The 25395-nt window shown below is 38.2% G+C and overlaps 1 protein-coding gene across 4 annotated transcripts in view; it reads left to right on the top strand.

Annotated features, from left to right (window-relative positions):
* Window positions 1-2378: 2378 nt before the first annotated feature.
* IMPACT (impact RWD domain protein) overlaps window positions 2379-25395 on the top strand; it is a 30970-nt gene continuing 7953 nt past the window's right edge. The window contains exons 1-8 of one of the 4 annotated variants that reach the window (XM_042962401.1): window positions 2379-2510; window positions 3590-3718; window positions 4686-4738; window positions 6865-6927; window positions 16373-16458; window positions 19619-19741; window positions 22264-22361; window positions 24473-24546. In XM_042962401.1, coding sequence (XP_042818335.1) covers window positions 2475-2510; window positions 3590-3718; window positions 4686-4738; window positions 6865-6927; window positions 16373-16458; window positions 19619-19741; window positions 22264-22361; window positions 24473-24546 — 662 coding nt within the window. In that variant the 5' untranslated portion in view covers window positions 2379-2474. Of the gene's footprint in view, window positions 2511-2949; window positions 2972-2994; window positions 3197-3589; window positions 3719-4022; window positions 4061-4685; window positions 4739-6864; window positions 6928-16372; window positions 16459-19618; window positions 19742-22263; window positions 22362-24472; window positions 24547-25395 lie in introns of those variants that run through there. The other 3 variants (XM_042962403.1, XM_042962402.1, XM_042962404.1) reach the window with 3 other exon arrangements.

Raw genomic sequence — 25395 nt, forward strand, 5'->3', positions numbered from 1 at the left:
AGGGGCCTCTGTGGGGGGGTGGGGGGAGGGAAGGTTGTTGGTAATTTGGACTTCAGGACCATCACCACTATTTCAGCCAGAACGATCTAATCTGTTTTACACAAGCTTTCATTGAAGGAAGGATTCTATGTTTTGTTTTTTAATTTATTTATTTTGAGAGAGAGAGAGAACACGAGGAGGAGAGCGGTAGAGAGAGAATCCCAAGCAGGCTCTGTTATCAGCATGGAGCCTGATGTGGGGCTCAAACTCACAAACTGTGAGATCATGACCTAAGTCAAAATCAACAGCCAGATGCTTGACTTACCAACTGAGCCACCCAGGCCAACCCCCCCCCCCCCATGGCTTTTTTTTTTTTAACTGTGAAAATCACTATTTTATGCAATAGAAGCTGTAAGAAATGTGAAGAGATCAATGAAGGAAGAGTTCAGAGTGAAGGAAGAAAGCTGTTTAACAATAGATGGACATCTAGGTAGTATTAGGATGCTAACTGCAGAAAGTTTCAAGCAACCTGGAGATGCATGGTGGCCAAACCCCATAGCACTTCCAGGCAAATTCCTTGCCTAGTAGAGAAATACCATGATAAACTGGCAGTACCATGGACTTTGGGGCCCAACTTGGTTGGAAGGAGGGGCTAGAAACTGTTTTAGCTCAAGATGAAGAAAAACACACTGTCCAAACCAAATAGAGGGAGGAAATGTGATTGACATTACTGAGGGCTAAAGCCCTCCAAGCACTCTGTTGGAACCAAAATGAATGCACAGCTGCAAACTTATGGAGACAATCAGAAAGCCACATGCAAGCCATGTGACAAGAGGAGGTTAACAGCTATGATGTCAGAGGCAATGAACTGCATGAAAATTTCCTACATGGGCCACAATTTTTCTGCCAGTATTTTTCTCACCATGTGAAACAACTACCCTCCCCTTCTTCAATTAGCTAACCTCTACCTGTTCTTCTATAAGTCAGTGCAAGCATTCTCTGGAACAAGAAGCCCAGTAAAATTTGGATGGACGGGGATATCTGGGTGACTCAGTTGGTTAAGTCTCCCACTTCGACTTAGGTCATGGTCTCGCAGTTTGTGGGTTCCAGCCCTGGGTTGGGCTCTGTGCTGACAGCTCAGAGTCTGAAGCCTGCCTGGGATTCTGTGTCTCCCACTCTCTCTCTGACTCCCCCCCCCCCCCCCCCAAGCTCTGTCTCTCTCTTAAAAAACAAACAAACACATTGGTTGGACGGCCTTTTTTGGTGCTACTAACACAACAAGACACAATTCTAGTCCATTTTAATCTTAATTACTTTTGTTGCTCCCCATCTTAGCTCCTTAAAGGCAATGCATTACGTCTGAAAATGCATCTCTAAAGCTTAGCACAAGAGCCTAATAAATATCTGAATTAATAAATCCACAAGGCTCAGTAAGATCCTCTCAAAGTAATTTAAGCAGACTTCTTTACAAGTATTTAAGTGGTGCACTCTTAACTCAGATAAGTTTTATGGGGTAATTAAAACACGCCCATAATTAAGACAAAAGAGAGGAAGGATGTAATATTTTGAGGTTTTGTCTGTGCGCGTGAAGAAAGTGAAGAGGGGACAAAATCCCAGTTGAATAAGTTATTATGTGCCTTGATTACGATATCCATATAATTCACAACCAATGTATTGCAAAGTAGGTGTTGGAGGGGTGGGGTGGAGTGGAGACTAACTGAAGCAAATTGATTCAAATGTTTTGGGTAATGAAACAATGACCATTGCATTGGCTGGCATAACTAGTGTCTTGTACAAAAGGTGCTTTTAGGCAAAATGTCCAAGAACGCCAAAACAACCAACGAACCAACCAACCAACAAAACCCCAAAAAGCTATCACAATACAACAGTTGGGTGGGTAAGTTTTCCTGCACGCTTTCGAAATGCCGCCTGCTCTCTCCTCGCTTGTTTTTGGAAAATAAAACACATCCTTGCCCAGATTAAACAAAATACCTTAAAACACGTTTTTAAAAATCCAGAAAACAAAACAAAACAAAACAACCCCTGCCTGGAAATGCAAAGACGAGTCTGGGCTGCAGACTGCGGTCGAATTCCTCCCTGGGCCGTGGCGGTAAGCCCGACGCCCCAACGTTTCCCGGGGGCTCCGGGGTATACCGCGGCCGCAGTGGGCGACCTGAAGCCCCCAGCCCCGGCGTTTCCAGGACACGGAGCCCAGAAGCCCTCCAGCCGTCTCTCTAGCGGGACGGCTTCCCCGGGCGCCGCTAAGGGGCAGAAAGAAGGCGGGCACAGGACCAGGGAGAGGAACCTCGGGTGCTGAGAGCCCCTCACATCACCTGGCCCACAACCCGGAAGCAGATGCGGGCTGCGCGGCGCGCCCCGGGTTGCGGTTCCGGGTCGGCCTCGCCGCAGCCGGTACTCCGCTCGCCGCCGCAGCGCCCCGCCCCCGCATTCCGGACCTGGGCCGGCGGCGGCCGCCTGTCTGCTCCCGGGGCCACATGGCTGAGGGGGACGCAGGGAGCGACCAGAGGCAGGTGAGGGCCCGCCGGGGCGCCGACCTCCAGGCTCGGCTCGGCCTCGCCTCGCCGTCCCGGGCCTCCTCCGCCGAGAGGCCCTCTGCCCGGGGCCGCCCCCATTCCCGCCGGCACCGTCCGGGCCTCCAGGCGCGCCGTTTGCTGCACCGCGTTCCATTTTCTTGGAGCCCGTTCTCCGCCGATCGCCCTCCGGCCAGCCGCTCCCGGGCGTCGGCGGGCTCGGCCTGCCTCCGACGGTGTCGTCGTCAACCATCAGCACGCGACGGAGCAGCTCCGGGCCGGCGACAGAAATCCGGGTTCTGCTTTCTGCCCTGTCGCCGCCGGGTCACCTTGGACAAGCCACTTATCTCCAGTTTCTGCCTTTGCAAAATGGGCAATAATAACACAAACCCTGGAGTTCCTTGAGGGCCCGCTGGATCTTACTCCTCTTGATAGTGAGCTTTCCCTAGTGCGTGGCTCACGTGGGTACTCTTAAAAGCTTTTCCATCTGGGCTGTGAGGCCAAAATGAGATGCATACAAGATTGCATACTTTGCTTCCCCTTTTCACCTTTAGATCCTGTTATTTTTCTTTTTTAACCCCAAACCAAAGAATAATTTCCGAAATGTTTTTAGGATACGATTACCAAAAAAAAAACAACGAAACAACCACCCATACCTGTGCCTAAATCCAAAAGAAACAATGGAGGTATTAAGTAGGACTATATGGCTAGTATATAGCAAGGATACTGGGGAGTGGAAGTGAGGATTACGTGGTACCTAAGAAAAGGTGAAGCAGAGGATGTGTGTTCATCTTTCCACTTGTAAATCATGCTGTAGGGTATTGGATATATCTTGGCTCACTAGTGGCCAAAAACCCAGTGATGTTGCAGCAAGCCTGGTCCTAGTCCTTGTCTGGCAACCACTTACAGAGTAGAACATGGTGACCTGCTGCTAAGACCTTTTGGCAGTGTTCCTTCAGGGATCCTTTATAAAGGCTAGTAATGTTAAATAAAAATACTTTATAAGAGAGGAAGGAAAATTCAGGCTTTTAGGGCATGTACATTCGTTGACTTTTTTTCCTCCCATCAACTTCTTACAGAATGAGGAAATTGAAGCAATGGCAGCTATCTATGGCGAGGAATGGTGTGTCATTGATGACTGTGCCAAAATATTTTGTATTAGAATTAGCGACGATATAGATGACCCCAAGTGGACACTTTGCTTGCAGGTATTTTTCCCTCCTTCTCTATAGCCATTTTCCAGTTACAACAGTGACTGTATGATTGACTAATACTGTATTCCTCTAAATGACTGTTGTGTGACTTCTAAATTGTCTGTTTTCTTGTTAGCTTTTGTTAACAATTGAGTAAGCACCAGGGTAATGAAATCTCTGATCACTCAAGACACGCTTTAACTGATAGTCTCAATCTTTCCTATCCCAGTTATTTTAATTAGATATTCTCAGTGTACCTTTGACAGACTTGAGTTTCACTTCCTTTCATTGTTCTGTTCATTTAATAGGAGAGGGTTTAAACCTGGAAGGATGGCTAACCTTTAAGAGGAAGAATAGGTTAGTAATTTAAAAGGCTTTATAAAACAGATACTTGTTTCTTTATTAACTGAGAGTCAGTGTGGTTAAGATAAAAAGTGACAAGATCAGTATAGCTTTCTGTATTAATGCTTATTCTTTGGTGACTGCCTGTATTTTCAACATAAAGGTTTTTGTCAGTGTTTGTTTTTATAACAATACTGATCTGGGAACAAAGGTGTATGGGTCTCTGTAAAGGGTTAGTTATTTAATGTGTTTACCAGTATTTAATAGGATTTTTTTTAATATTTCTTCAGAAAAATACCTGGAACAAGTTATAGTGCCACCCTTTTCACTTGAGGTTAGGGTTTAATGCCCCTGTTTCAGTTTTCTTTTCATCTTTGTCTTCCCCACTCTTATTTCCTAACTTTCATTGCTTGTATACCTTCTCTGTAAATAATGTGCTCCTTAAAAAATTGGCATTATCATTAACAAAATACTTTAAGTATAAATATGAGGAGGCATTTCTCTCCTGAGATTGAACAAAATAACGGTTTTGAGTTTAGTTTGGCAAGTAGGAAATTTGTCCAGTGACTAGCTTTATAAATATTGTTAATTTTGAGTCATGATGAAGTATAAACAGATTTATTTTTAAACTGCTTTACAGGTGATGCTACCAAATGAATACCCAGGTACAGCTCCACCTATTTATCAACTGAAGTAAGCTATATTTCTATGTTTATATTCTTACAAAAAGATTATACTTTTTAAAGATTATTTCTCTATATTGTGCTTTGTGTTTATATAAAATACCTTTCTTAGGAAAATACATATGGAAGTTAAGAACACCTTTTGGGGGCACCTGGGTGGTTCAGTTGGTTAAGCGTCCGACTCTTGATTTCGGCTCTGGTCATGATCCCACAGTTCGTGGGCTCAAGCCTCATGTTGGGCTCTGTGCTGGCAGCACAGAGCCTGCTTATGAGTCTCCCTCCCTCCCTCCCTCCCTCCCTCCCTCTCTCTCTCCCTCTCTCCCTCCCTCTCCCTCTCCCACTCCCACTCCCCCTGCTCATGGTTGCATGCTCTCTCTTTCACAATAAAGAAACTTACCTTTTGGTAATGTTTATTCATTTTTGAGAGAGAGGGAGACAGAGTGTGAGCAAGGGAGGGGCAGAGAGAAAGGGAGACACAGAATCTGAAGCAGGTTCCCGGCCCTGAGCTGTCAGCACAGAGCCGGATGTGGGGCTCACACCCACAAGCCTTGAGATTCTGACCTGAGCCAAAGTCTATTGCTTAACCAACTGAGCCATCCAGGCACCCCTGTTTTAAAAGTTTATTTATTTGGGGGTGTCTGGGTGGCTCAGTTGGTTAAGCATCCGACTTCGGCTCAGGTCATGATCTCATGGTTTGTGGGTTTGAGCGCCGAGTCAGGCTCTGTGCTAACAGCTCAGATTCTGTATGTGTGTCTTTCTCTCTCTTTCTCTGCCCCTCCCCTGCTCACACTGTCTCTCTCTCAAAAATAAAAATACATAAACATTTTTAAAAAAATAAAAAAGTACTTGAAAAGAACACCTTTTGGACTTTGTATAGAGCATTTAAATAAAAAAATTTAAATTATATAAAAAACACATTGCAGAATGTATTTAGTGTAAAAGAGAATCACAGCGTTCATAGGGATAAAACAGCTACTGAATTGTATTTAGAGATAGAGAGAGAAATCTTTCTCTTTAGACAATCTGGTGGTTTAGTTTCTCCTAATCTGGTTCTGCTGACCTAGCCATAGTTCCTTGGCAAGCTTCTGCCTAAGACTGCTTGCCCTCTGGGAATTACCCATGCTTGGTGCTTCTGGAGCTTCTCTCTGCGCCTTGTTGTGGAGGAACCATCTTCTTAGCAGCCTAAGCTTAATCTTAGTCATGACCTGTTGATTGCAAATGATCTTTGATCAGCTTTGCCCACTTGACCTCCTAAGATGTATAAACTTGTGTGAAGAGAATTCCATTAAATTGTCATTAAAATTTTTACCTACCAGTGGGATAATTTTTTGTATGTGTTTTAAAACAGAAATAAAATTTGATAATAATGGTTCTGTTAATTTTTATTTATTGAAAATGAGAGATATAATTTTAGAATGCCTATAAACATAAATGCCCTTTTCAGGAAAAGTTGATATATATTTTTGCAGTCACGTGGCAACCACTCTATTTGTTAAAGTTGTTTTTGAGACACTTTTTAGAAAAAAAAAAAATTGGCAATTCCTAACAGTGTCGCAGATACTGTGAATCTGGAAATTTGGATTCTCGAACTTGTTCTGCCATTTACGTAAACCTGGACAGGTTCATGATATCCTATGAACTCACCTCTGTTTTTTTAAAAACAAAAAATTTTTTTTAATGTTTATTTATTTTTGAGACAGAGAGAGACACAGCATGAGCAGGGAAGGGGCAGAAAGAGAGGGAGACACAGAATGTGAAGCAGGCTCCAGGCTCTGAGCTGTCAGCACAGAGCCCGACGTAGGGCTCGAACTCACGAACTGTGAGATCGTGACCTGAGCTGAAGTCGGACGCCCAACCGACTGAGCCACCCAGGCGCCCCTCACCTCTGTTTTTTAAACTATATTTTAATTGAATAATATTGGGATTGCCTTCATCAAGGTTTCCTGGGAGGACACAATAAGTTAATGCCAATGAAAGCATTTTGGAACTGTATAGATTTGTACAATATAACATTTTAATGAAAGTAGGTAATTTTTAAAAGTTATCAAATAATTTGTAATTTAATCAGTAATTTCTGTTTGAAATATAAACACAATCCTTGAATAGTCTTCTTCATTGTGTTTTATTTAATCTTAGTGCTCCTTGGCTTAAAGGACAAGAACGTGCAGATTTATCAAATAGCCTTGAGGAAATATATATGTAAGTAGCAAATGATTTAAAAAAAAATTCTACTTGTGATTTTATTGTGGGCTTTTGTTGCCACTGATATGTTAGGGCATTTTCTAAAGTTTTTGTTAAGCTGCCTTTCCTTAACATAAAGGATGCATTTGAAGAGTCTTTGAAAGACTGGTTATATAATTTTATATATACACTTGATATGATTTCTACTTAGATAAAACAAAAACAAAAAACAGTAACGACTTAGAGCTAATAGCCGTAAAAATACCAGATTGTGAAAGTAAACCCAAAGATACAGTTCTTGTTTTAATACTTTCACAGGCTATGTTGAATGAAACTGGTTACAGCAGAATCTTGTATTAGGTCATAAAACTGAGAGTCTATTGACACTGTATTCTTCACTGTTTCATTCATTCAAGAAATACTACAAGACAGGCACTGTACTAGGTCATAGGTACACATAGTAAAAACAAAAATGGTCTCTGTTTTCATGGCATTTAGAACTTACTGATTGAGATACCACTCATGACATTGTAAAATGAAGGTAAAACTGCAGCTCTGATAAGTTCTGTAAAAGAAAGATATTAATGTGCAGTACTAAATGAATTTGAAACAAGATATGACCTAGTCAAGGATGGCTTGTTTGACTTCAGAGCTGAATTACTGAAGTGAAGATAACTAGCGAATGGCACAACATGTGCAAAGGCTCTGTGTCAAGGAGCTTGTCGAGACATAAAGTTGGTGGTATGAAGGGGGAAGAGAGGGGAGGGGAGAGGAGGGAGGATGCTGGGACAGTGACCTGGTGAGGTAGGCCGGGGAGGTCATGCACAGTCTTGGAGGCCATGTGAAGGATTGTTGTCTTTGTTGTTAAGACCCGTGGAAAGCAGAGGTTTTCAAGTGGTGTGATGTCGTTGATAAGATTCTGACTTTGAAAACACCAATCTGTTTCTGTGTGGAGAGCTGATTGGAAGGGAGCAAGAATAGATACGTTAGGAGGCTAATGCAGTAGTCCAGGGAAGATGACTGTGATTTAGATTAATTTTAGTAAGATGTTAATTTCGTAAAATAAACAATGTTTTAGAATCAGTTTTACTGTAATCCAGAAACTGGTAAGGATTGTCTTATATGTTCTAGGTGGCCACCCTTTTTGGTACAGTGTATCCCTGGGATCTCGGCCAGGTTCCTTTTCCTCCTAAAATATTTAATTAAAATGTGGTAAGTCTTTATGGAATTGCTTCTGTTCATTCCTTCCTGGAGAAGTATGGTCTTCCTTGAGTCCCAGGTTTACACTTGACCCTGGAAGTAACCAAGAACTGGACGTATCAATAAAGGATGACCCCATTAGATATTCCTCAGCATATAAGTATTATTTATTTCCTCAATTAAATGTTTTCTGATAACTTTCTCTAACCTTACTGGTCATTCCAACTTTACGCCCCCAAGAAACTTGTTTCTGTAATCCTTTATTTATGTTTATTTACCATTTTATCTTCTCCCTTAGAGTAGAATAAATATACTGCAAATTTGTTCACCAGTGATGTTGTAATTATACATCTTGTGGTTATTTTCTTAGTTCTTATCTTACATGACATCTGTAACTTATGCTGGTGTTGAAGTACCTCTTTCTTGAAAACCTTCCCATATTTGGGTTCTATCATACTAATGTTCGTAAGTTAGATTTTTCTCCTACCTATCCACAATGTCATGTACTCAGAAATGGCTTCCCATCTGCCTTTTTTCTATCCAAAAGCCCCTCTTTTACTAAGAGATAGATCCCTTCCCATAGGACACAATTTGGTGTTCTCCCTAACTGGTTCAGTTGAGCTATTTGGGAATTAGGAAAGGTCAGAGATTATAAAGCAGTTTGTTCTAAAGATAGAATTGTGGTTTATACTGTCTTGCTTATTAAAAAGGGCTTGAATAATCCTGGTCCAATGGTATTGTTTTCACACAGGTGGTGTGAGTAAAAATAAACACTCTTTTAAAAAGAGCACTCTTGGGGCGCCTGGGTGGCTCAGTCGGTTGAGCGGCCGACTTCGGCTCAGGTCATGATCTTGCAGTCCGTGTGTTCGAGCCCCGCGTCGGGCTCTGTGCTGATGGCTCAGAGCCTGGAGCCTGTTTCAGATTCTGTGTCTCCCTCTCTGTGACCCTCCCCCGTTCATGCTCTGTCTCTCTCTGTCTCAAAAATAAACGTTAAAAAAAAACTTTTTTAAATGAGCACTTTTTTTTTTTTTAATTTTTTTTTTTTAACGTTTATTTATTTTTGAGATGGAGAGAGACAGAGCATGAACAGGGGAGGGGCAGAGAGAGAGGGAGACACAGAATCTGAAACAGGCTCCAGGCTCTGAGCCATCAGCACAGAGCCCGACGCGGGGCTCGAACTCACGGAGTGTGAGATCATGACCTGAGCCGAAGTCAGACGCTTAACCGACCAAGCCACCCAGCCGCCCCTAAAAGAGCACTTTTTAGAACACTCTTAAAAAGTTTTGTGACAGCCTTTAATATTTTTCCATAAATCCAGCAGGGGGCAGCAAATTGAAAAATATTATTAATTTTGAAAATTAGTAAATGTATGAATATAGTTTTTAATTTTATAGTTTCATTATATTCTAAATATTATATCACTATGAAGATTTTTACATTAACATTATTTTGTATGTAAAATGTGATTTTTGCCTAGACAAGAGGATGAGCCATGGTTTGTTTCCTCTTAGGTAGGAAAGCAGAAGTCAGAAAACTAACAGTTTTTCCCGTAAGAATTTATTGAGTATTTCCTATATGCTGGTACTTTGTTAGGAGTTTGGAATTTAAAAATGAAGATAAATGTGTACCAGTATGATATAATGATGTAATTACTGAGAGGTTTGGACCAAGTGCTGTACTAGCTTTTTTTTAAGAGGTTTTAGCAACAGACTATCTCTGGGCATGTGGATAGAGTTGTAAAGAAGGTTTCCATTGTGAAGGAGACCTTGGAGCATGGTGTTTGCGAGGTAATCAAGTGGGGAGAGGTTTTCTGGTAGAAGGGACTGCATGAGCAAAATCATGTAGGTGTGAAGCAACCTGGCATCTTCAGAATTTAGCAAATAGTTTAAGATGCCAGGTATATAAATTAGGTAAGGATAAGAATAAAGAAGTCGTAAGTTGGGAAAGAAGTGTGGGCATTATGTTGTAGGCTCTAAGTGTTCTACACAGAGTAGTGATGTAATCAGATTTGTATTGCAGTGTGAGAGATGGGCTGTGAAGAGTTTGAGGAGGAGGGAGATGGTGGAAGCCTTTTTAGGAAGGCAACAAGAATGGATGGAGAAGAATGATCGGTTAAAGAAATACTTAAGAATATAGACTGGGGCACCTGGATGGCTCAGTCGGTTAAGCATCCAACCCTTGGTTTGGGCTCAGGTCGTTATGTCACGGTTCAAGAGTTTGAGCCCCATGTTGGGCTCTGTACTGGCAGCATGGAGGCTACTTGGGATACTGTCTCTCTCTCCCCCTCCCCCTGTCTCCCTCCATTCTTCTCTCCCTCCTTCCCTCTCTCTCTCTCCCCCCCCATCTCCCTCCCTCCCTCCCTCCCCCTTTCAAAATAAATAAACTCTTTAAAAAAAAGAATATTGACTAGGATTTGGTGATTAGTTAGTTGTAGATTAATTTGCTTATCATACCTTATTTTTGATGAAATATTTTGCATATGAGTATTTTAAATCTGTGAAAATAATTATGTTAATCAAGCAAAAGGTGAATGATGGATTTAAAAATACCCGGAACATAATAATAAATGTTGTTTAAGAGTAATCCCTTAAGGAAAGGGATTAACATTTTTTTTTTTTTTTTTGTAGTACAGGTTTTTCCCCACCATCTAAAAGTGGAGCATTCCTATTAAACCTCTCAAAATGGCATAAAGAAAGAATATCCCCAGCTTTCTGAATGTTCAAGTTACACTGCTTCACTTTATGAAAGACCTACATTTGGTACAGTAATGGCAGTTCTTGTAAAAGTGAAAATTCTCTTCAGGTTTCTTTTGGTTAGTGAAAACAGCTAATGTAGATCTTTTGTAAAAGTGCAGTGGCATAACACAAACTTTTGGAAAATGGGGGAATATCTGTATTTAAATTTACAATGGTTCATTTTAACAATATTTAATTTAAAATCCAAGATGATGATTTTATTTCCCACAGCCCCTCGCATTTTGATTTATCATGGAGTCTTAGATTTGAAAGTTGGGAGGAGAGGCTTATCAGATGAGATCAGGTGCGTTCAGGGTGGTATGGCCGTAGACAAGGCGAGGCTTATCAAAGCACAAATTGCCACAAAGCTAAAAGAGTGAGGAAAACATTGTTCAAGACTATTGCAGTAGGGGAGAGAGGCCAGAGCTCAGTCTGACCTCAACTTCCAGAAACAAAAGGCAGAATTTTTTGTGTTTTTAATTCCAATGAGTTAACATACAGTGTTATTAGTTTCACGTATGTAAGATATCATAATTCCATACATTGCTGGTGCTCATCATGACAAGTGCCCTCTTTAATCCCCATCACCTATTTCACCCATCTCCCTACCCACCTCCCCTCTGGTAATCATCTGCTTATTCTCTATAGTTAAGAGTCTCTTTCTTGATTTCTCTCTCTCTCTCTTTTTTTTTTTTTTGTCTCCTTTGCTTTTTGTTTTGTTTAAATTCCACATATGAGTGAAATCATATGGTATTTGTCTTTCTCTGACTTATTTCACTTAGCATAATACTTCAATCCTTTTTCTATGGCTGTGTAATATTCCATTATACATATTTATATATGTCACATCTTTATCCATTCATCAGTGGATGGACACTTGGGTTTCTTCCATATCCTGGCTATGGTAAATAATGCTGCTATAAACATAGGGGTGCATATATTGCTTTGAATTAGTGTTTTTGTACTTTTTGGGTAAATACCTAGTAATTCGATTGCTGGATTATAGGATAGTTCTATTTTTAACTTTTTGAGGAACCTCCATACTGTTTTCCACAGTGGCTGTACCAGTTTGCATTCCCACCAGCAGTGCACAAGGGTTCTATTTTTCTCCACATCCTCCCTAACACCTATTGTTTCTCATGTTGATTTTAGCCATTCTGACAGGTGTGAGGTAATATCTGATTGTACTTTTGATTTGCATTTCCCTGATGGTAAGAGATGAAGAGCATCTTTACCTGTGTCTATTTGCCATCTGGGTGTCTACTCTGGAGAAATATCTATGTGTTTTGCCCATTTTTTAATTGGATTGTTTTTTGGGTGTTGAGTTTTATAAGTTCTTTACATATTTTGGATACTAACCCTTTATTGTATGTGTCATTTGCAAATATCTTCTCCCATTCCATAGATTACCTTTTAATTTTGTTGATTTGTTTCTTTTGATGCGTAGAAGTCTTTTGTTTTTATGTAGTCCCAGTAGTTTATTTTTGCTTTTGTTTTTCTTGCCAGGAGAATTTTTAAAATTTTCATTCCAGTGTAGTTAACATGCAATGTTATATTAGTTTCAGATGTACAATACAGTGATTCAGCAGTTCCATATATTACTCAGTGCTCATCAAGATAAGTCTGTTCTTAATCCCCTTCACTTAATTTACCCCATCCCACACACCCCCCCCCCCACCTCCCCTATGGTAACCAGCTGTTTGTTCTCTAAAGTTAAGAGTCTTTTTTTTTTTTTATTTCTCTTCCTTTGTTTGTTTCTTTAATTCCACATGAGTAGAATCATATGGTATTTGTCTCTCTCTGCTCTGACTTATTTTGCTTAGCATTATGCTACCTAGATCCATCCATTTGTTGCAGATGGCAAGTTTTCATCCTTTTCTATGGCTGAATAATATTCCATTGTGTGTATGTATGTGTATGTATACACATACATACACACCATATTTCCTTTATCCCTTCATCTATTGATGGACACTTGTGTTGCTTTCTTAGTTTGGCTGTTGTAAATAATTCTGCAGTAAACATAGGGGTGCATGTATCCTTTCAAATTAGTGTTTTTGTATTCTTTGAGTAAATGCACAGTAGTGTGATTCCTGGATTGTAGGGTAGTTCTACTTTTAATTTTTTGAGGAACCTGCCTACTGTTTTTCACAGTAGGTACACTAGTTTGCATTCCTATCAACAGAATTTGTAAGGGCTGGGATAAGGATTTGAGGGAAGGTTAATCAGTGAGCTGTGTAAGCCCAGTAAGTTATTTCCTGAGTTTGCAAATGTGTTTCTCATGATTAGGCCATCTGTGTTTGCTAATTGTTGCTCATCAGAAGTTAGGCTCCTCCCCTCCCATAAAGACGGGAGAAGGGATGCTGTCTTCCTTAATGATTACAGTTCAAAATGATGGCTGCCAGGTCCTTGAGAAAGACACTCTTAGGCTATAAAACTGACAGGATTCTCCCTAAATCCTTTGGGATACTCCCAAAGGAGTAGAGAAAGAATTTATAATGTCAAGTTTTCTAACAAAAATGCACTAAGAAAAGGGAGGTCAGGGCCTATAGTTAGGAAGTTCTGCCAGTCTCAAGTTTAGCTAAGCTGGCATTAAGGCTGTCTTGGCCAGGCTTCTAGAATCAGTTTTGGAAATAATGTGGCCTCTTTGAATCTGTTTTCTCATCTGTAAAATAAGGATAATAGAATAATACTGTTGTGAGGATTAAATGACATAATCTGTGTAATGTGCTTTAGAAGCATATGATAGCCACCCTTAATTTTATTGTTATTAAAAGAATCATCTCATCCAATTTTGTCATTTTGAAAATGGGATAATAGAAACTCAGATTGAGTGATTTGTCTGAGGTCACACAACTTAGTAGTGTATTTTAGCAAGTGGCTTTGTCCATAAATCAACAAATATAAATATTAGAAAATTAAAGATACAACAGAGCCACAAGTAACATGACTTTGTTTTGATCATTCTGGATTGGCTAATAGTCATTTAAGTATAGCTATTCACAAAATCCAGCTTTTAGTCCAAGTTTGTCTTTTATTCAATTTGAAACAAATATTGTTCTAGACATTTTCTATTTAGCTACTTTACCATAATTTAATTTAATAAATAAAAGCTTAGCATCTCACCCTATAATAAGTAGTTTTTTAAAATTTTGTATCAGAGTCCTTAGGATTCCGTAGACTTCCTCCAGGACCAGTTGTGGGTGGCGTGCAAGGCAGATAGACACAGGAAGGAGGACTCTCAGCTTTTGTCTGTTTATTTGTTTCTGATTCTATGAGAGATTTCGTTATAGCAATGCAAAAGTTTGAAAACCACCAAATCCTAGTGGATAGTTAAAATCTTGGACCAAGGAGAAAACACAGTTTCTTCTTACAAGAGAAAACACAAATGCAGCAATAACAACAACAACAAAAACAAACAAAACACCATTAGTGATAGAACAAGGGAAAGAGTAATTGTCATTTTCCTTAGGAAATTGTAAACACCCACTACAACTTCCGTACGTTGGATTTCAGTAAGTTTTGTTAAATACAAGGGAAAAAGGAAGCATTCGGTAACTGATGTTGGGCAGAAGTGCTGTTGTACGTTTTTCTGTAAGAAGCCGTGGGCCGGAGGAGAGGAGATTTGGAGTTAAGGTTTAATTTTGTCTTTATTATTTGGAAAAATTATTTATTAATCGTGAAAATTCTTCCAAGGTGTTTTCACAACACTCCAACAACAAATCTGAATGTGAATGTATGATTCATACACAGGATGATTTTCCTGCCTCGAAGGGTGGCTTAAGGATTTAGTGAAGTAACAAAGTGTTTTCTACATGTCTTCTGTATAGTAGGTGTTCATTAAACACTAGATACTGGCATTACTATTTTTGGTGATGTGAAGAATTCAATAGAATGAGATTAGGAGATGGAGAGAATTATATACAAAAACATAAATTTGTAAGGATCACAAACACTGATATAAGGGACCCAGTTTTCTCATTGACTACCATCCCCCCAGGCCAGCATGTAGACATGGTGTAGTTATGTTGAGTGAATTAAGATAGGTTCACTTGAAGAGAAACTGCTTCTGTAAAGTAAGATAACATGCTGTAAGTCTCTGTTTTATAGATGAAGAAACAGACTCAGAGTTCAAGTGGCTTACTTGCCTAGGATCATAGCTGCTTGATAGGAGAGCAAAATGCAGTGAGCAAGCTGAGTTTTGGAGTCAGTCTGCATTCACATTCTGTCTCTGGGCTTCTTCACTGCTTCTAAGACTGTTTTAGACAGTCTGTTTTCTCTAGGTCTGTTTTCTCATTTGTACAATGGGAAAATAATACTTCATTAAATAATTGTGAGCATTTAATGTGTTGACACATAGAATGAACTTTGGGCTTTGTATATACTCAATCCATCGTACCTTTCTGCGTCTATACCTCTGAATCATTTATTGAGAAGAGAGGATAGAAGTGGGAATTGTTTAAAAGAAATTCAAACCACATTCCCCAAATTTTAAAGCCTTCCCAGTTGAATTTTCCTCTCTCTTAGAATCTTAGACACCAGTTACCAGAGCACAGGGAGGAATGTTTAGTGCTAAGGAGTTATGGGTGAGATGGGGAAGATTTGAGGGTACCGAATTATTTGAAAACAATATTTTCTTCTCTCTGCTTGTTTTGAAAGTTTCCTTTGGTGGGTACTGATGAGTAGTGATGAAGAGAGATAGTGGTTTCAAGGGGGACTTTCAGAGGAAGGAGGTAAGGTGTTGTTATCAAGTAATACGGGGATTACTTTAAGTACACGTAACGGACATTTATCTAAAGTTGGTGTCATTCCCTAAAGAGTAGACACCGGAACCTTTATTTTATTGCTGTTGTCATCATTTGACATAACTCTATGGACATGAACCATGCCATGTTCTTTTTCTCAGTGACCTTTGAGTTGGATTTAATTTATCTGAATCAGTCAGACATTATTTGGAACCAAAATGAGTCAATTTGGGCAACAGAATATTTTGTCAAAAACAAAATGCAGTTGTAAAGTTTTACCTGAATTGTCTTTTAAGTCTTTTAAATTTGGTCTCTGAGGGAGTTCCTCTGATGCTTTGCATTCTTCTTTGCTGAAATAATTATACCAAACAAGTGTGCCAAATAAGCGGTTTGAAATTGTTCAAAAAGCTTAAAAAAAAAAGCAAGCTGTGACATCAGTACTGAAACTATATCTGCTAACAGGAACTGAATCCCCTTTACATCTATCTACTTCATCTAGTTCAAGTTCAGAAGTTTTCTTTACCCTCTTTGGTTGCAGCTTTTCTCTTATTTTAAGTAAGCAATGTTAATTTGGAGCCTGTTGAAATTGTTAATACTGATATGAACCTCTGTATTCAATACTTAGCTAACAGATGTTAGGGAATCTCATGTTATTATAAATTCTTTTGTAAAAGGCATAGCTAGATTGCATATAATTTCTTAGATTGTAAATATGTTTATATTTTCTTGAATTTGAGAAAGAATTTTTTTTAATAACCAGGTTTTCTCTTCAATTTTGTTTAGACAGAATATTGGTGAAAGTATTCTTTACCTATGGGTAGAGAAAATAAGAGATGTTCTAATACAGAAATCTCAGATGACAGAACCAGGTAAATACCAGAAGAATATTATTAATATTATTAATGCTCTTTTAACTTAATCATAATTAAATTTCCATGTAACTATTCTAAATGAAATTTTTAATGAAAAATCTGTATTCTGTTTTATGGTTCATATGTGGTAAAATACAGGTTTCTCTGGACAAGTTCATTTGCTCGTGTAGTTATGGTTATTTCTATGTGATTTTAGCCTCTTTGGTTTCATATTACACTCTTACAGAACTTGGGTTAAAGAACGTGGGTCTAAAATTTCTGCTTTCTTTGACTATTAAGGTAATATGAACCATGTAACATTCCTCCTGAATTACTGGAGTACACAAGTTAGACATTAGCTTCAAATGAGTAAAGTGTTTATAGAAAAAGAACTCTGGAAAACACACCAACTGATATTTAGGATATAAAAATTTACTTTGAAAATTGATTTTTAAATTGAGATGTAGTTCACATACCATAATTATTTATCCTCTAAAAATGTGTAATACAGTGGTTTTGGTATATTCCAAAATTGTACACCTGTCGCTACTATCTAATTTCATATCAAAGACATATATTGATTTGAAAATCAATATATGTCTTTATTATTCTTTGATTGAATCATTCATGACAACGCAGGTGTTTCTAATATTTCATTGTTACCACTGATAGAATTGTTTTCAATCTGGTAAAGAGATTTTTAAAAAACCAGCAATAGTTTATTTACTAACTTTTTAGAAGATTATTTATAAGGAACCGATTATTTTGGACTCACTTAGCAAAATCATTATATATTTAAAATTGATAGTAGTGGTAACTTTTTCAGAGCATTTTACTATTTTTCTGTAGAAAATAAACGTTTTTACTGCTTCCATTAACATCTGAGATAAATGGTATGAAGATATTCTCTCCATGTGACAATCATTTTTGAATTGTTTTCCTGACTTTTATAATTCATGTTCTGATTTTGTAGCATTTCAGGGCATTGATAGGAAAAGTAGTCTCAAAATAAAATTGATTTTTGCTGATCTACCATGCTAGAGTGTGGGATAATTGCAAAAAATGGAATGTATGCCAGTAAAAATTTAGGACTCCAAAAAATTTGGAATCACTCAATTCACAGGAGATTTTTAAAAGTATAGATCTTAAAAATAAGATATTTTCCCTTTTCCATCTATATCCACATTACAGTTTATCCACTCTTTAAATTGTAATGTTATTGATTTTTGTTTACAATTTGTAGTTATACTTTTTAGAAATTTTGTTTGGTATTTTTCTTACCAAAAATTGTTTTTGTAGACTTCATACTAAAATGGAAGGATTTGTAATTCTAAAGAACTAATAAGGTTACAAGCTCGTGATCAAGATATCTCATGAGAATTTTCCATTCTACCCACTTAACAAGTAACTTAGATTGATTTTACTGTTAATCTTCAGTACAAATTTATCTCATAGGTTTTTTCTATTGCAGAAGTACTAAATTTTGAAGTAATTATATACACAAAAAATTTTTACAATTCTGTACTAATTTTAGACTTACAGAAAAATTGCAAAAATAGTACAATGAACTCTTTTATATTCCTCACTCTGTTTCCCCTAGTAACAGCCTACTTAACCACAGTATAATTACCAAGAATAGGAAACTAACATTGGTATAATATTAACCAAACTAAAGATCCGAATTTCATGGATTTTTTCCACTAATGTCCTTTCTGCTGTTACAGGATGCTGTCCCAAGATTCTACATTGCATTGACCTGTTATTTCTCCTTACTTTCTTCTAGTCTGTAAATAATTTCTCAGTCTTTCCTTGGCTTTTATGACCTCTTATGACCTGACACTTTTGAAGAGTACTGTATTTTGTAGAATGTCCCTCTGTTTGGGTCTGTCCATTGTTTTCTCATATTGGAGCAAGATTAGGCATTTTGGCAAGAATACCACAAAAATGATATTGTCTCCTTCACAGTGCATATATCAAGGAACTCATGGTATCAGTATGCTTTATTGTTATGTTTACCTTGATCCTTTGGTTACGGTGGTATCTGTCAGGTATCTCCACTGTAAAGTTATAGTATTAATCAAGCCTCTCCAGAGAACCAATTGGGTGTGAGTGTGTGTGTGTGTGTGTGTGTGTGTGTGTGTGTATGTGTGTGTGTGTGTGTGTACGTATGTGTGTATGCATGTGTATTTATAAAGACAAGGATGGGGGAAGAGAGGGATGGATGCAGAAGAAGGGAGGAAGAGGTGTGGAAGAGAAGGAGAGAGAGATCAATTTAAGGAATTGGCTCATGAGATTGTGGAGGCTGGCAAGTCCACACTCTGCAAGGTACTTTGGCAGGCTGGAGACCTAGGGAAGAATTAGTGTTGCAGCTCAAGTCTGAAGGCTGGCTGTCTGCTCGAAGAATTCCCTCTTCCTCTGGGGAGGCTAGTCCCTTTTCTATTAAGACCTTAACTAGATGTAGCTCTCTCACATTGTGGAGGACAGTCTGCTTAACTCAAAGTTAACTGATTTCAATGTGAATTCCATCTAAGAAATACCTTTACAGAAACATCTAGAATAGAGTTTGATCAAATAAATATCTGGATACTGTGGACTAAACTAGCCAAGTTGACATATAAACTTAACCTCACAGTTACTGTCTTTCTCTTTGTAGTTGATAAGTACCTTGAGGGAGATACTTTGAGCCTCTGCTAATATCCTGTTCCTCCTTAAACTTTAACTTTAATATCTATTAGTCTGTCTTGTCAACAGGATTTATTGCTGTGGTGTTTGCATAATAATGATTCTCATTTCCTTCTTTCCTTCTTCATGGAATTGGAATTCTTTTGTGAGGAAGAGATGCCTCTTCTCCCTGTTTGTTTTTTATTTATTTTTATCAGTATGAACTCATGTATATTATTTTACTCCATGGGTTAAAATTCTATACTATCATTATTTTGTTGCTCAGATTTTTCCAGGTTTGGCCTTCAGGTAGACTCTTATATTCTTTTTTGTTAGCTCACCTGTCTTTTTTTTTTTTTTTTTTTTTTTTTTTTTTTGAGCATTTCTTTGCTCTCCGGAATCATAAGCTCTTCCAGGCTCATCTTTTATTTATTTTCCTAGACAAAGACCAACCAGTTATTAAGTGGAATTCCTTACTGTCCTCTAAGTTCATTCATAAGGTCTCATATCCACATAGGTCCTGACATCAAGAAGAAAACTGAAGAGGAAGATGTAGAATGTGAAGATGATCTCATTTTAGCATGTCAACCGGAAAATCCTGTTAAAGCATTGGATTTTGAGATTAGTGAAAATCAAACAGGTATATTACCATCTAGTTTCTTTTGAGGCGTGTGGGATGTTTCTGAAATGGTATAGAACTGTAGTAAACTCTCATACGTTAAGAAATAGTTATTAATTTGCAGAGAATTGAGGGTTTTTTTTTTTTCCTGCCTGCTGGCCATTTTGATGTTTGCTAGGTCTGTCAGAATGATGAGGAAAAAACAGAAATTTCTCCCTCCCCCCACTGTTTTTTTTTTTGTGTGTGACTTTCTAGAGTTTTGAATTAATGATAGGAGAAACTGAAACTAAGAAAAACTCTGTTAATGTTTTCAGTTCACATCCTGTTTTTATATGTCTATTTTGAAATCCTCAGCTATCTCCTGATGTTTCAGTTAACTTTTAGTCTGTGTTCATAAATATAATAGCTGAACGTACAGCCACAGAACTCAAGCTAGTAAAATGCCTTTAAGATTTTAGTTTTTGCTTAAGTAGATTTGTTCCATAATCAGATAGTATTCAGCTTATGAATAGGTTGATGTGATAAATCAATTAGCTGTATGTTGCCATTGGAAAATATCTTCTATTTTAGTATCTTAAAATTTTGAACGGTAGCATCAGTTTTCTCAAGGCTTTTACAAAAACATCATAGGCCAGAGGGAACTATGCATTATACAGTAGCTTTCAAACAATACTATGAAGCTTTAAAGTTCTTGTGTGGTGTTTCAGGACCAGGAAGGGAAATAAATAGGAAGAGAAAGAGTGGGAGAAAAGACCCAGGATTCCCACCCCTACCTCAGTCTCACATTTTATTCATTTATATATTTGTGGATTTGGCGTAAGATTTCTTTCAGGAAACAGGATACACTATTAAAAGCAAGAGTAAAAAGGGGCGCCTGGGTGGCTCAGTCGGTTAAGCGTCCGACTTCAGCTCAGGTCATGATCTCGCGGTTCGTGAGTTCGAGCCCCGCGTCGGGCTCTGTGCTGACAGCTCAGAGCCTGGAGCCTGTTTCAGATTCTGTGTCTCCCTCTCTCTCTCTCTGACCCTCCCCCGTTCATGCTCTGTCTCAAAAATAAATAAACATTAAAAAAAAATTTTTTTTTTAATAAAAAAAAAAGCAGAGTAAAAATCATAGTCAACAATAAATAGTGTCCAGTTCATGTTGACCTTAGTGCTACCCTGGTACAGTGGTCACAGTTTGTTCAAGAAGAGGACACACTCAGGAGGAAGGCAAAACATCCTGCATAAACCTGGTTTCTTGACCTAGCCCCGCCACACACCAGTGCAGTAAGTTTGGACAAGTTGTTGTTTAAAGCTGTATAGAAATATTTTTACATGTGTTAGTTGAAGTAGTCCATCAATTGTAAGGCAAGCTGACTTGGGTAAGATTCAACAGATCAGTGAATAGAAATAGGAAACAATTTTAATTATTTTTCCTGAATAGCTTTAAAATTTTTTTTTTTTAACATTTATTTATTTTTGAGACAGAGACAGAGCATGAATGGGGGAGGGGCAGAGAGAGAGGGAGACACAGAATCGGAAGCAGGCTCCAGGCCCTGGGCCATCAGCCCAGAGCCTGACGCGGGGCTCGAACTCATGGACCGCAAGATCTGTGACCTGAGCTGAAGTCGGACGCTCAACCGACTGAGCCACCCAGGCGCCCCCCTGAATAGCTTTAGATCCTAAATGAGGCAGATGTAGCAGCCAGGATAGTTGGTAAGTTTCTCAACAGAGTTAAGGTCAAATTAGTGGTTCTTAAACTTGTTTAAGAGGCAGAATAACCGGAAATAATGATACTCCGTGGAATACCAATTTGGTGTATCATTGATATATTCAATCCTATGAAGAAGGAACAGTTTTATTAGCAGAAAACATTTCATCACAGCTACACAAAATAAAGTCATAGGTTTCCCAACCCAGAAGTCCATCAACAGAATTGATAAATAAATTGTGGTATATTAGCAGCTGATAATCTTTTTGGTCTTAGGACCCTTTTATACTCTTTTTTTAAAAAAAAAATTTTTTTTTTTAACGTTTATTTATTTTTGAGACAGAGAGAGACACAGCATGAACGGGGGAGGGGCAGAGAGAGAGGGAGACACAGAATTGGAAGCAAGCTCCAGGCTCTGAGCCATCAGCCCAGAGCCCGACGCGGGGCTCGAACTCGCAGACCGCGAGATCGTGACCTGAGCCGAAGTCGGACGCTTAACCGACTGAGCCACCCACGTGCCCCAGGACCCTTTTATACTCTTAAAACTTAGTTATTATACCGATTTATACTACTATAACATCCCAGGATTTGAGGCCCAACCTACTGGGTGACCTTGACAGGTGAAAATCATTTATAAGTCAAGTAGTTTAATCTTACTTACATTTGAACACTTTTTACTTAAAATTATAATTTTAATAGATAGCTATTAAGGGTAATTTGGGTTGATTTGCTATATGATGTACATCTCTTTCCCAACTCCCTTCCCCACCCTCTGCTCACACCATTGTCAATTTTTCATTATTCAAATGTAAGAATTTTAAAAATAAAATAACGTATTTCTTTAAATTTATAGAAATAGAAGAATTACCTCCGATTGATCATGGCATTCCTATTACAGACCGAAGGAGTACTTTTCAGGCGCACTTGGCTCCGGTAGTTTGTCCTAAACAGGTAAAGTTTCTATGTCCAGTTCACTTTGATGTTGTTTTACCAAAGTAATTCAAGTAAATGGTTTTCCTATTATGTTTGCTGTTATGTTTAATTTTCACATAAGATGAAAATTATTTGTTCATTTTCCTACCCCGGAATTACTGTGAATCATGGAAGATTTGTTTCAGTTTTAACAAATTAGGGCTTAACCCTCTAATGGATTTCCAAACAAGAAAAGCACATTGTGTGGAAAATTATGATGCTTAATAGCTTGTTAAAAAAATTATCTGTCCTATTGTGTGGGAGTTCTGCAAAACCAAGTCGGCTCCATTGATGCCCAGGGAAGAGGACAGTGGACAGACTGGCTGAGCAGAGTCTTTCTGACCTGAATTCCTTTTCCTTTCTGCCTCTTGATCTTAGGTGACCTGATTCCCACTCAAGGATACCAAATGGGAGAATTTTCAATCACAAACTGTAACTACCTAGAAAGTTAAATTAACAACAAAAGTCTCATTAACTTAGCATAGGTTTGAATCCTTAGTCTCTTCTCTTTGGTCTCTATAGCTCCTCAACTATAAGCCCTTCTGAAGCCCTGAACTACAGGGTACAGTTCTTTGTACCAGGCTGCACTTTCACTCTCCTCTGCATTGACTTGTGGTCAAGATAACAGCTTTTGGTTCAGGCTTCTGGCTCTTTCTGTCCGCAGTTTGTCCTTGGCTGTTGCCCATAATCTTGTTGCCAGGGTCCTCCTTAGACATTATGTTCTGAATCTGTTCATCCTGGATCCTCTTTCTTTTTCTGATTATAGTCTCTTGGACTTACAGGATCATAATTGTGAGAGCTCAAATAAATCTTAAAGATCAGTGTCTGCTTTATTTTGTTGATCAGGAACCTGAGAACCTGAAAGATTAAAAAGTAATAACCACAAGATAACATAGTTTCCGATTCAAATTGATCTCCCTGGCTGCAGCTCAGTCTTCCCTACCTCCAGAATTTCTTCCATACTCTTTGCCAGCAAGTTACCTTTCTGAAAGATCTCGCTGTGTGTCCCTGGCCCCACCCCCAATCTTTGCTTATATCCGTTGTGTACAAGGAGAAACCTAAACTCTTCTATGGGGCCCTTTGTGATATGACCCTAGCTTTATCATTCCTGATACATTGTCTTTCATCTCATTCATACTCTAAATAGTTTCTACATAAAACTATTCGTCGTTTCCAGAACCTTTCTCTTTTATGTCCCTGGTAAGGTTACCAGATAAAATATAGGATGCCTAGTTAAATTGGAATTTCAGATAAACACTATTGTATGGGACATACTACTAATAAAAAATTATTTGTTGTTTATCTGAAATTCTAACTTAACTGAGCATCCTTTATGTTTTATTTGCTAAATCTGATAGATTTGCACATGAAGTTTCCTCTGAATGGAATGACTTATTCTTGCTTGCACCCCTTTCTTCCCTTTTGGTGCAAAAGAGATTGCTACTTATCTTTCAAGATCTGGCTCTTGTTACCTTGTCCGTAAACTTTATAGGACTCCAAGAGAGCTTTGGTCTTGACAACATTTGGAACATAACCATGTTGTACCTGTCAATTTGGATACATAAGTGTGATGAATTCTCAGAGTTCATTTTAAAAAATGGTCATATTTATGTTTAAAATTCTTTACAGGGGGGACAATTTCATCTGTAAGGACCTTAAACATAGTTAGTGCTTAAATATTTGTTGCTATTTGGTACTCAAAATACCAGGTCTGGAGGCCAGCCCGACCACTCTCCGTCAGCACTGTGCCCTGCTTCAGCTCAAACTATAAGGCCCAATAAAGCCTTACCTGTGCCTTTGAAGAAAAAAAATATATCAGGTCTGTAGTTTTTTATACCAATTGAGAGTATTAGTTTCTGCCTCTAAAACGAGGAGAAAACTTTGGAAATGACCTTTTCAGAGTGTAGTAGACTCTTTAAATGAGGAGAAAACTTTGGAAATCGCTTTTTCAGAGTATAGTAAATTCTTTAAATCACTATTTCAGTACAACAGTATTTATATCAATATGCTTTAAGATATTTTTCTAGCATTTATTTATGGAATAAATAAAAAGTATACATCGGTTTATTTATATTACTGCTGTTTTTAAGGTGAAGATGGTTCTTGCCAAATTGTATGAGAATAAGAAAATAGCTAGTGCCACCCACAACATCTATGCATACCGGTGAGTAAACCTAATTTTAGGAATGTTCAATTTGTAAAAAATGGGGGAAACTGATGCATGATTTTTAAAATAACAACTATTATGTGGGGTGTTTTTCATTATAAAAGTAATAATCACGTATAGAATATTTGGAATCTGCAGAAAAGGAAAAGAATTGGAGGGAAAATCAGCCTTTTTCTGCCATTAAATGTAACTGATAATAGTTGGATACATTTTGATAATATATCGATACATTTTCCTTGTCTTCTATGCAACTTTTATTTTTTCAGTGCATTGCCTGTAGTATCTATGTTAACTAACTAGAATTTAAATAACTTGAAATAAACAATTTACCAAAAGCATTTTTCCATGTTGTTATAATTGCTTTATAGACATTATTGTAATGGCTGTGTACTATTTCTTTCGGGCTGTATACCATAATTAGCTATTTTCTTTTTCTAGTTTTTCATATTTTTCATTATTATAAAAAATATTCTTGTGAACATCTTTGTATACATTCTAGATTATTTACTTGGAGTAGGTTCTGGTTACTTGAGATTATTTTTTGAAATGAAATGGGCATGTAATTGAAGAAGAAAGAATATATTCCTAGAAGTAAAATCATCAGGGGCGCCTGGGTGGCGCAGTCGGTTAAGCGTCCGACTTCAGCCAGGTCACGATCTCGCGGTCCGTGAGTTCGAGCCCCGCGTCAGGCTCTGGGCTGATGGCTCGGAGCCTGGAGCCTGTTTCCGATTCTGTGTCTCCCTCTCTCTCTGCCCCTCCCCCGTTCATGCTCTGTCTCTCTCTGTCCCAAAAATAAATTAAAAAAACGTTGAAAAAAAAAAAAAAAAGAAGTAAAATCATCAAAGT

Source organism: Panthera tigris, chromosome D3, assembly GCF_018350195.1.
Source record: "Panthera tigris isolate Pti1 chromosome D3, P.tigris_Pti1_mat1.1, whole genome shotgun sequence".
NCBI classification, from domain to species: domain Eukaryota; kingdom Metazoa; phylum Chordata; class Mammalia; order Carnivora; family Felidae; genus Panthera; species Panthera tigris.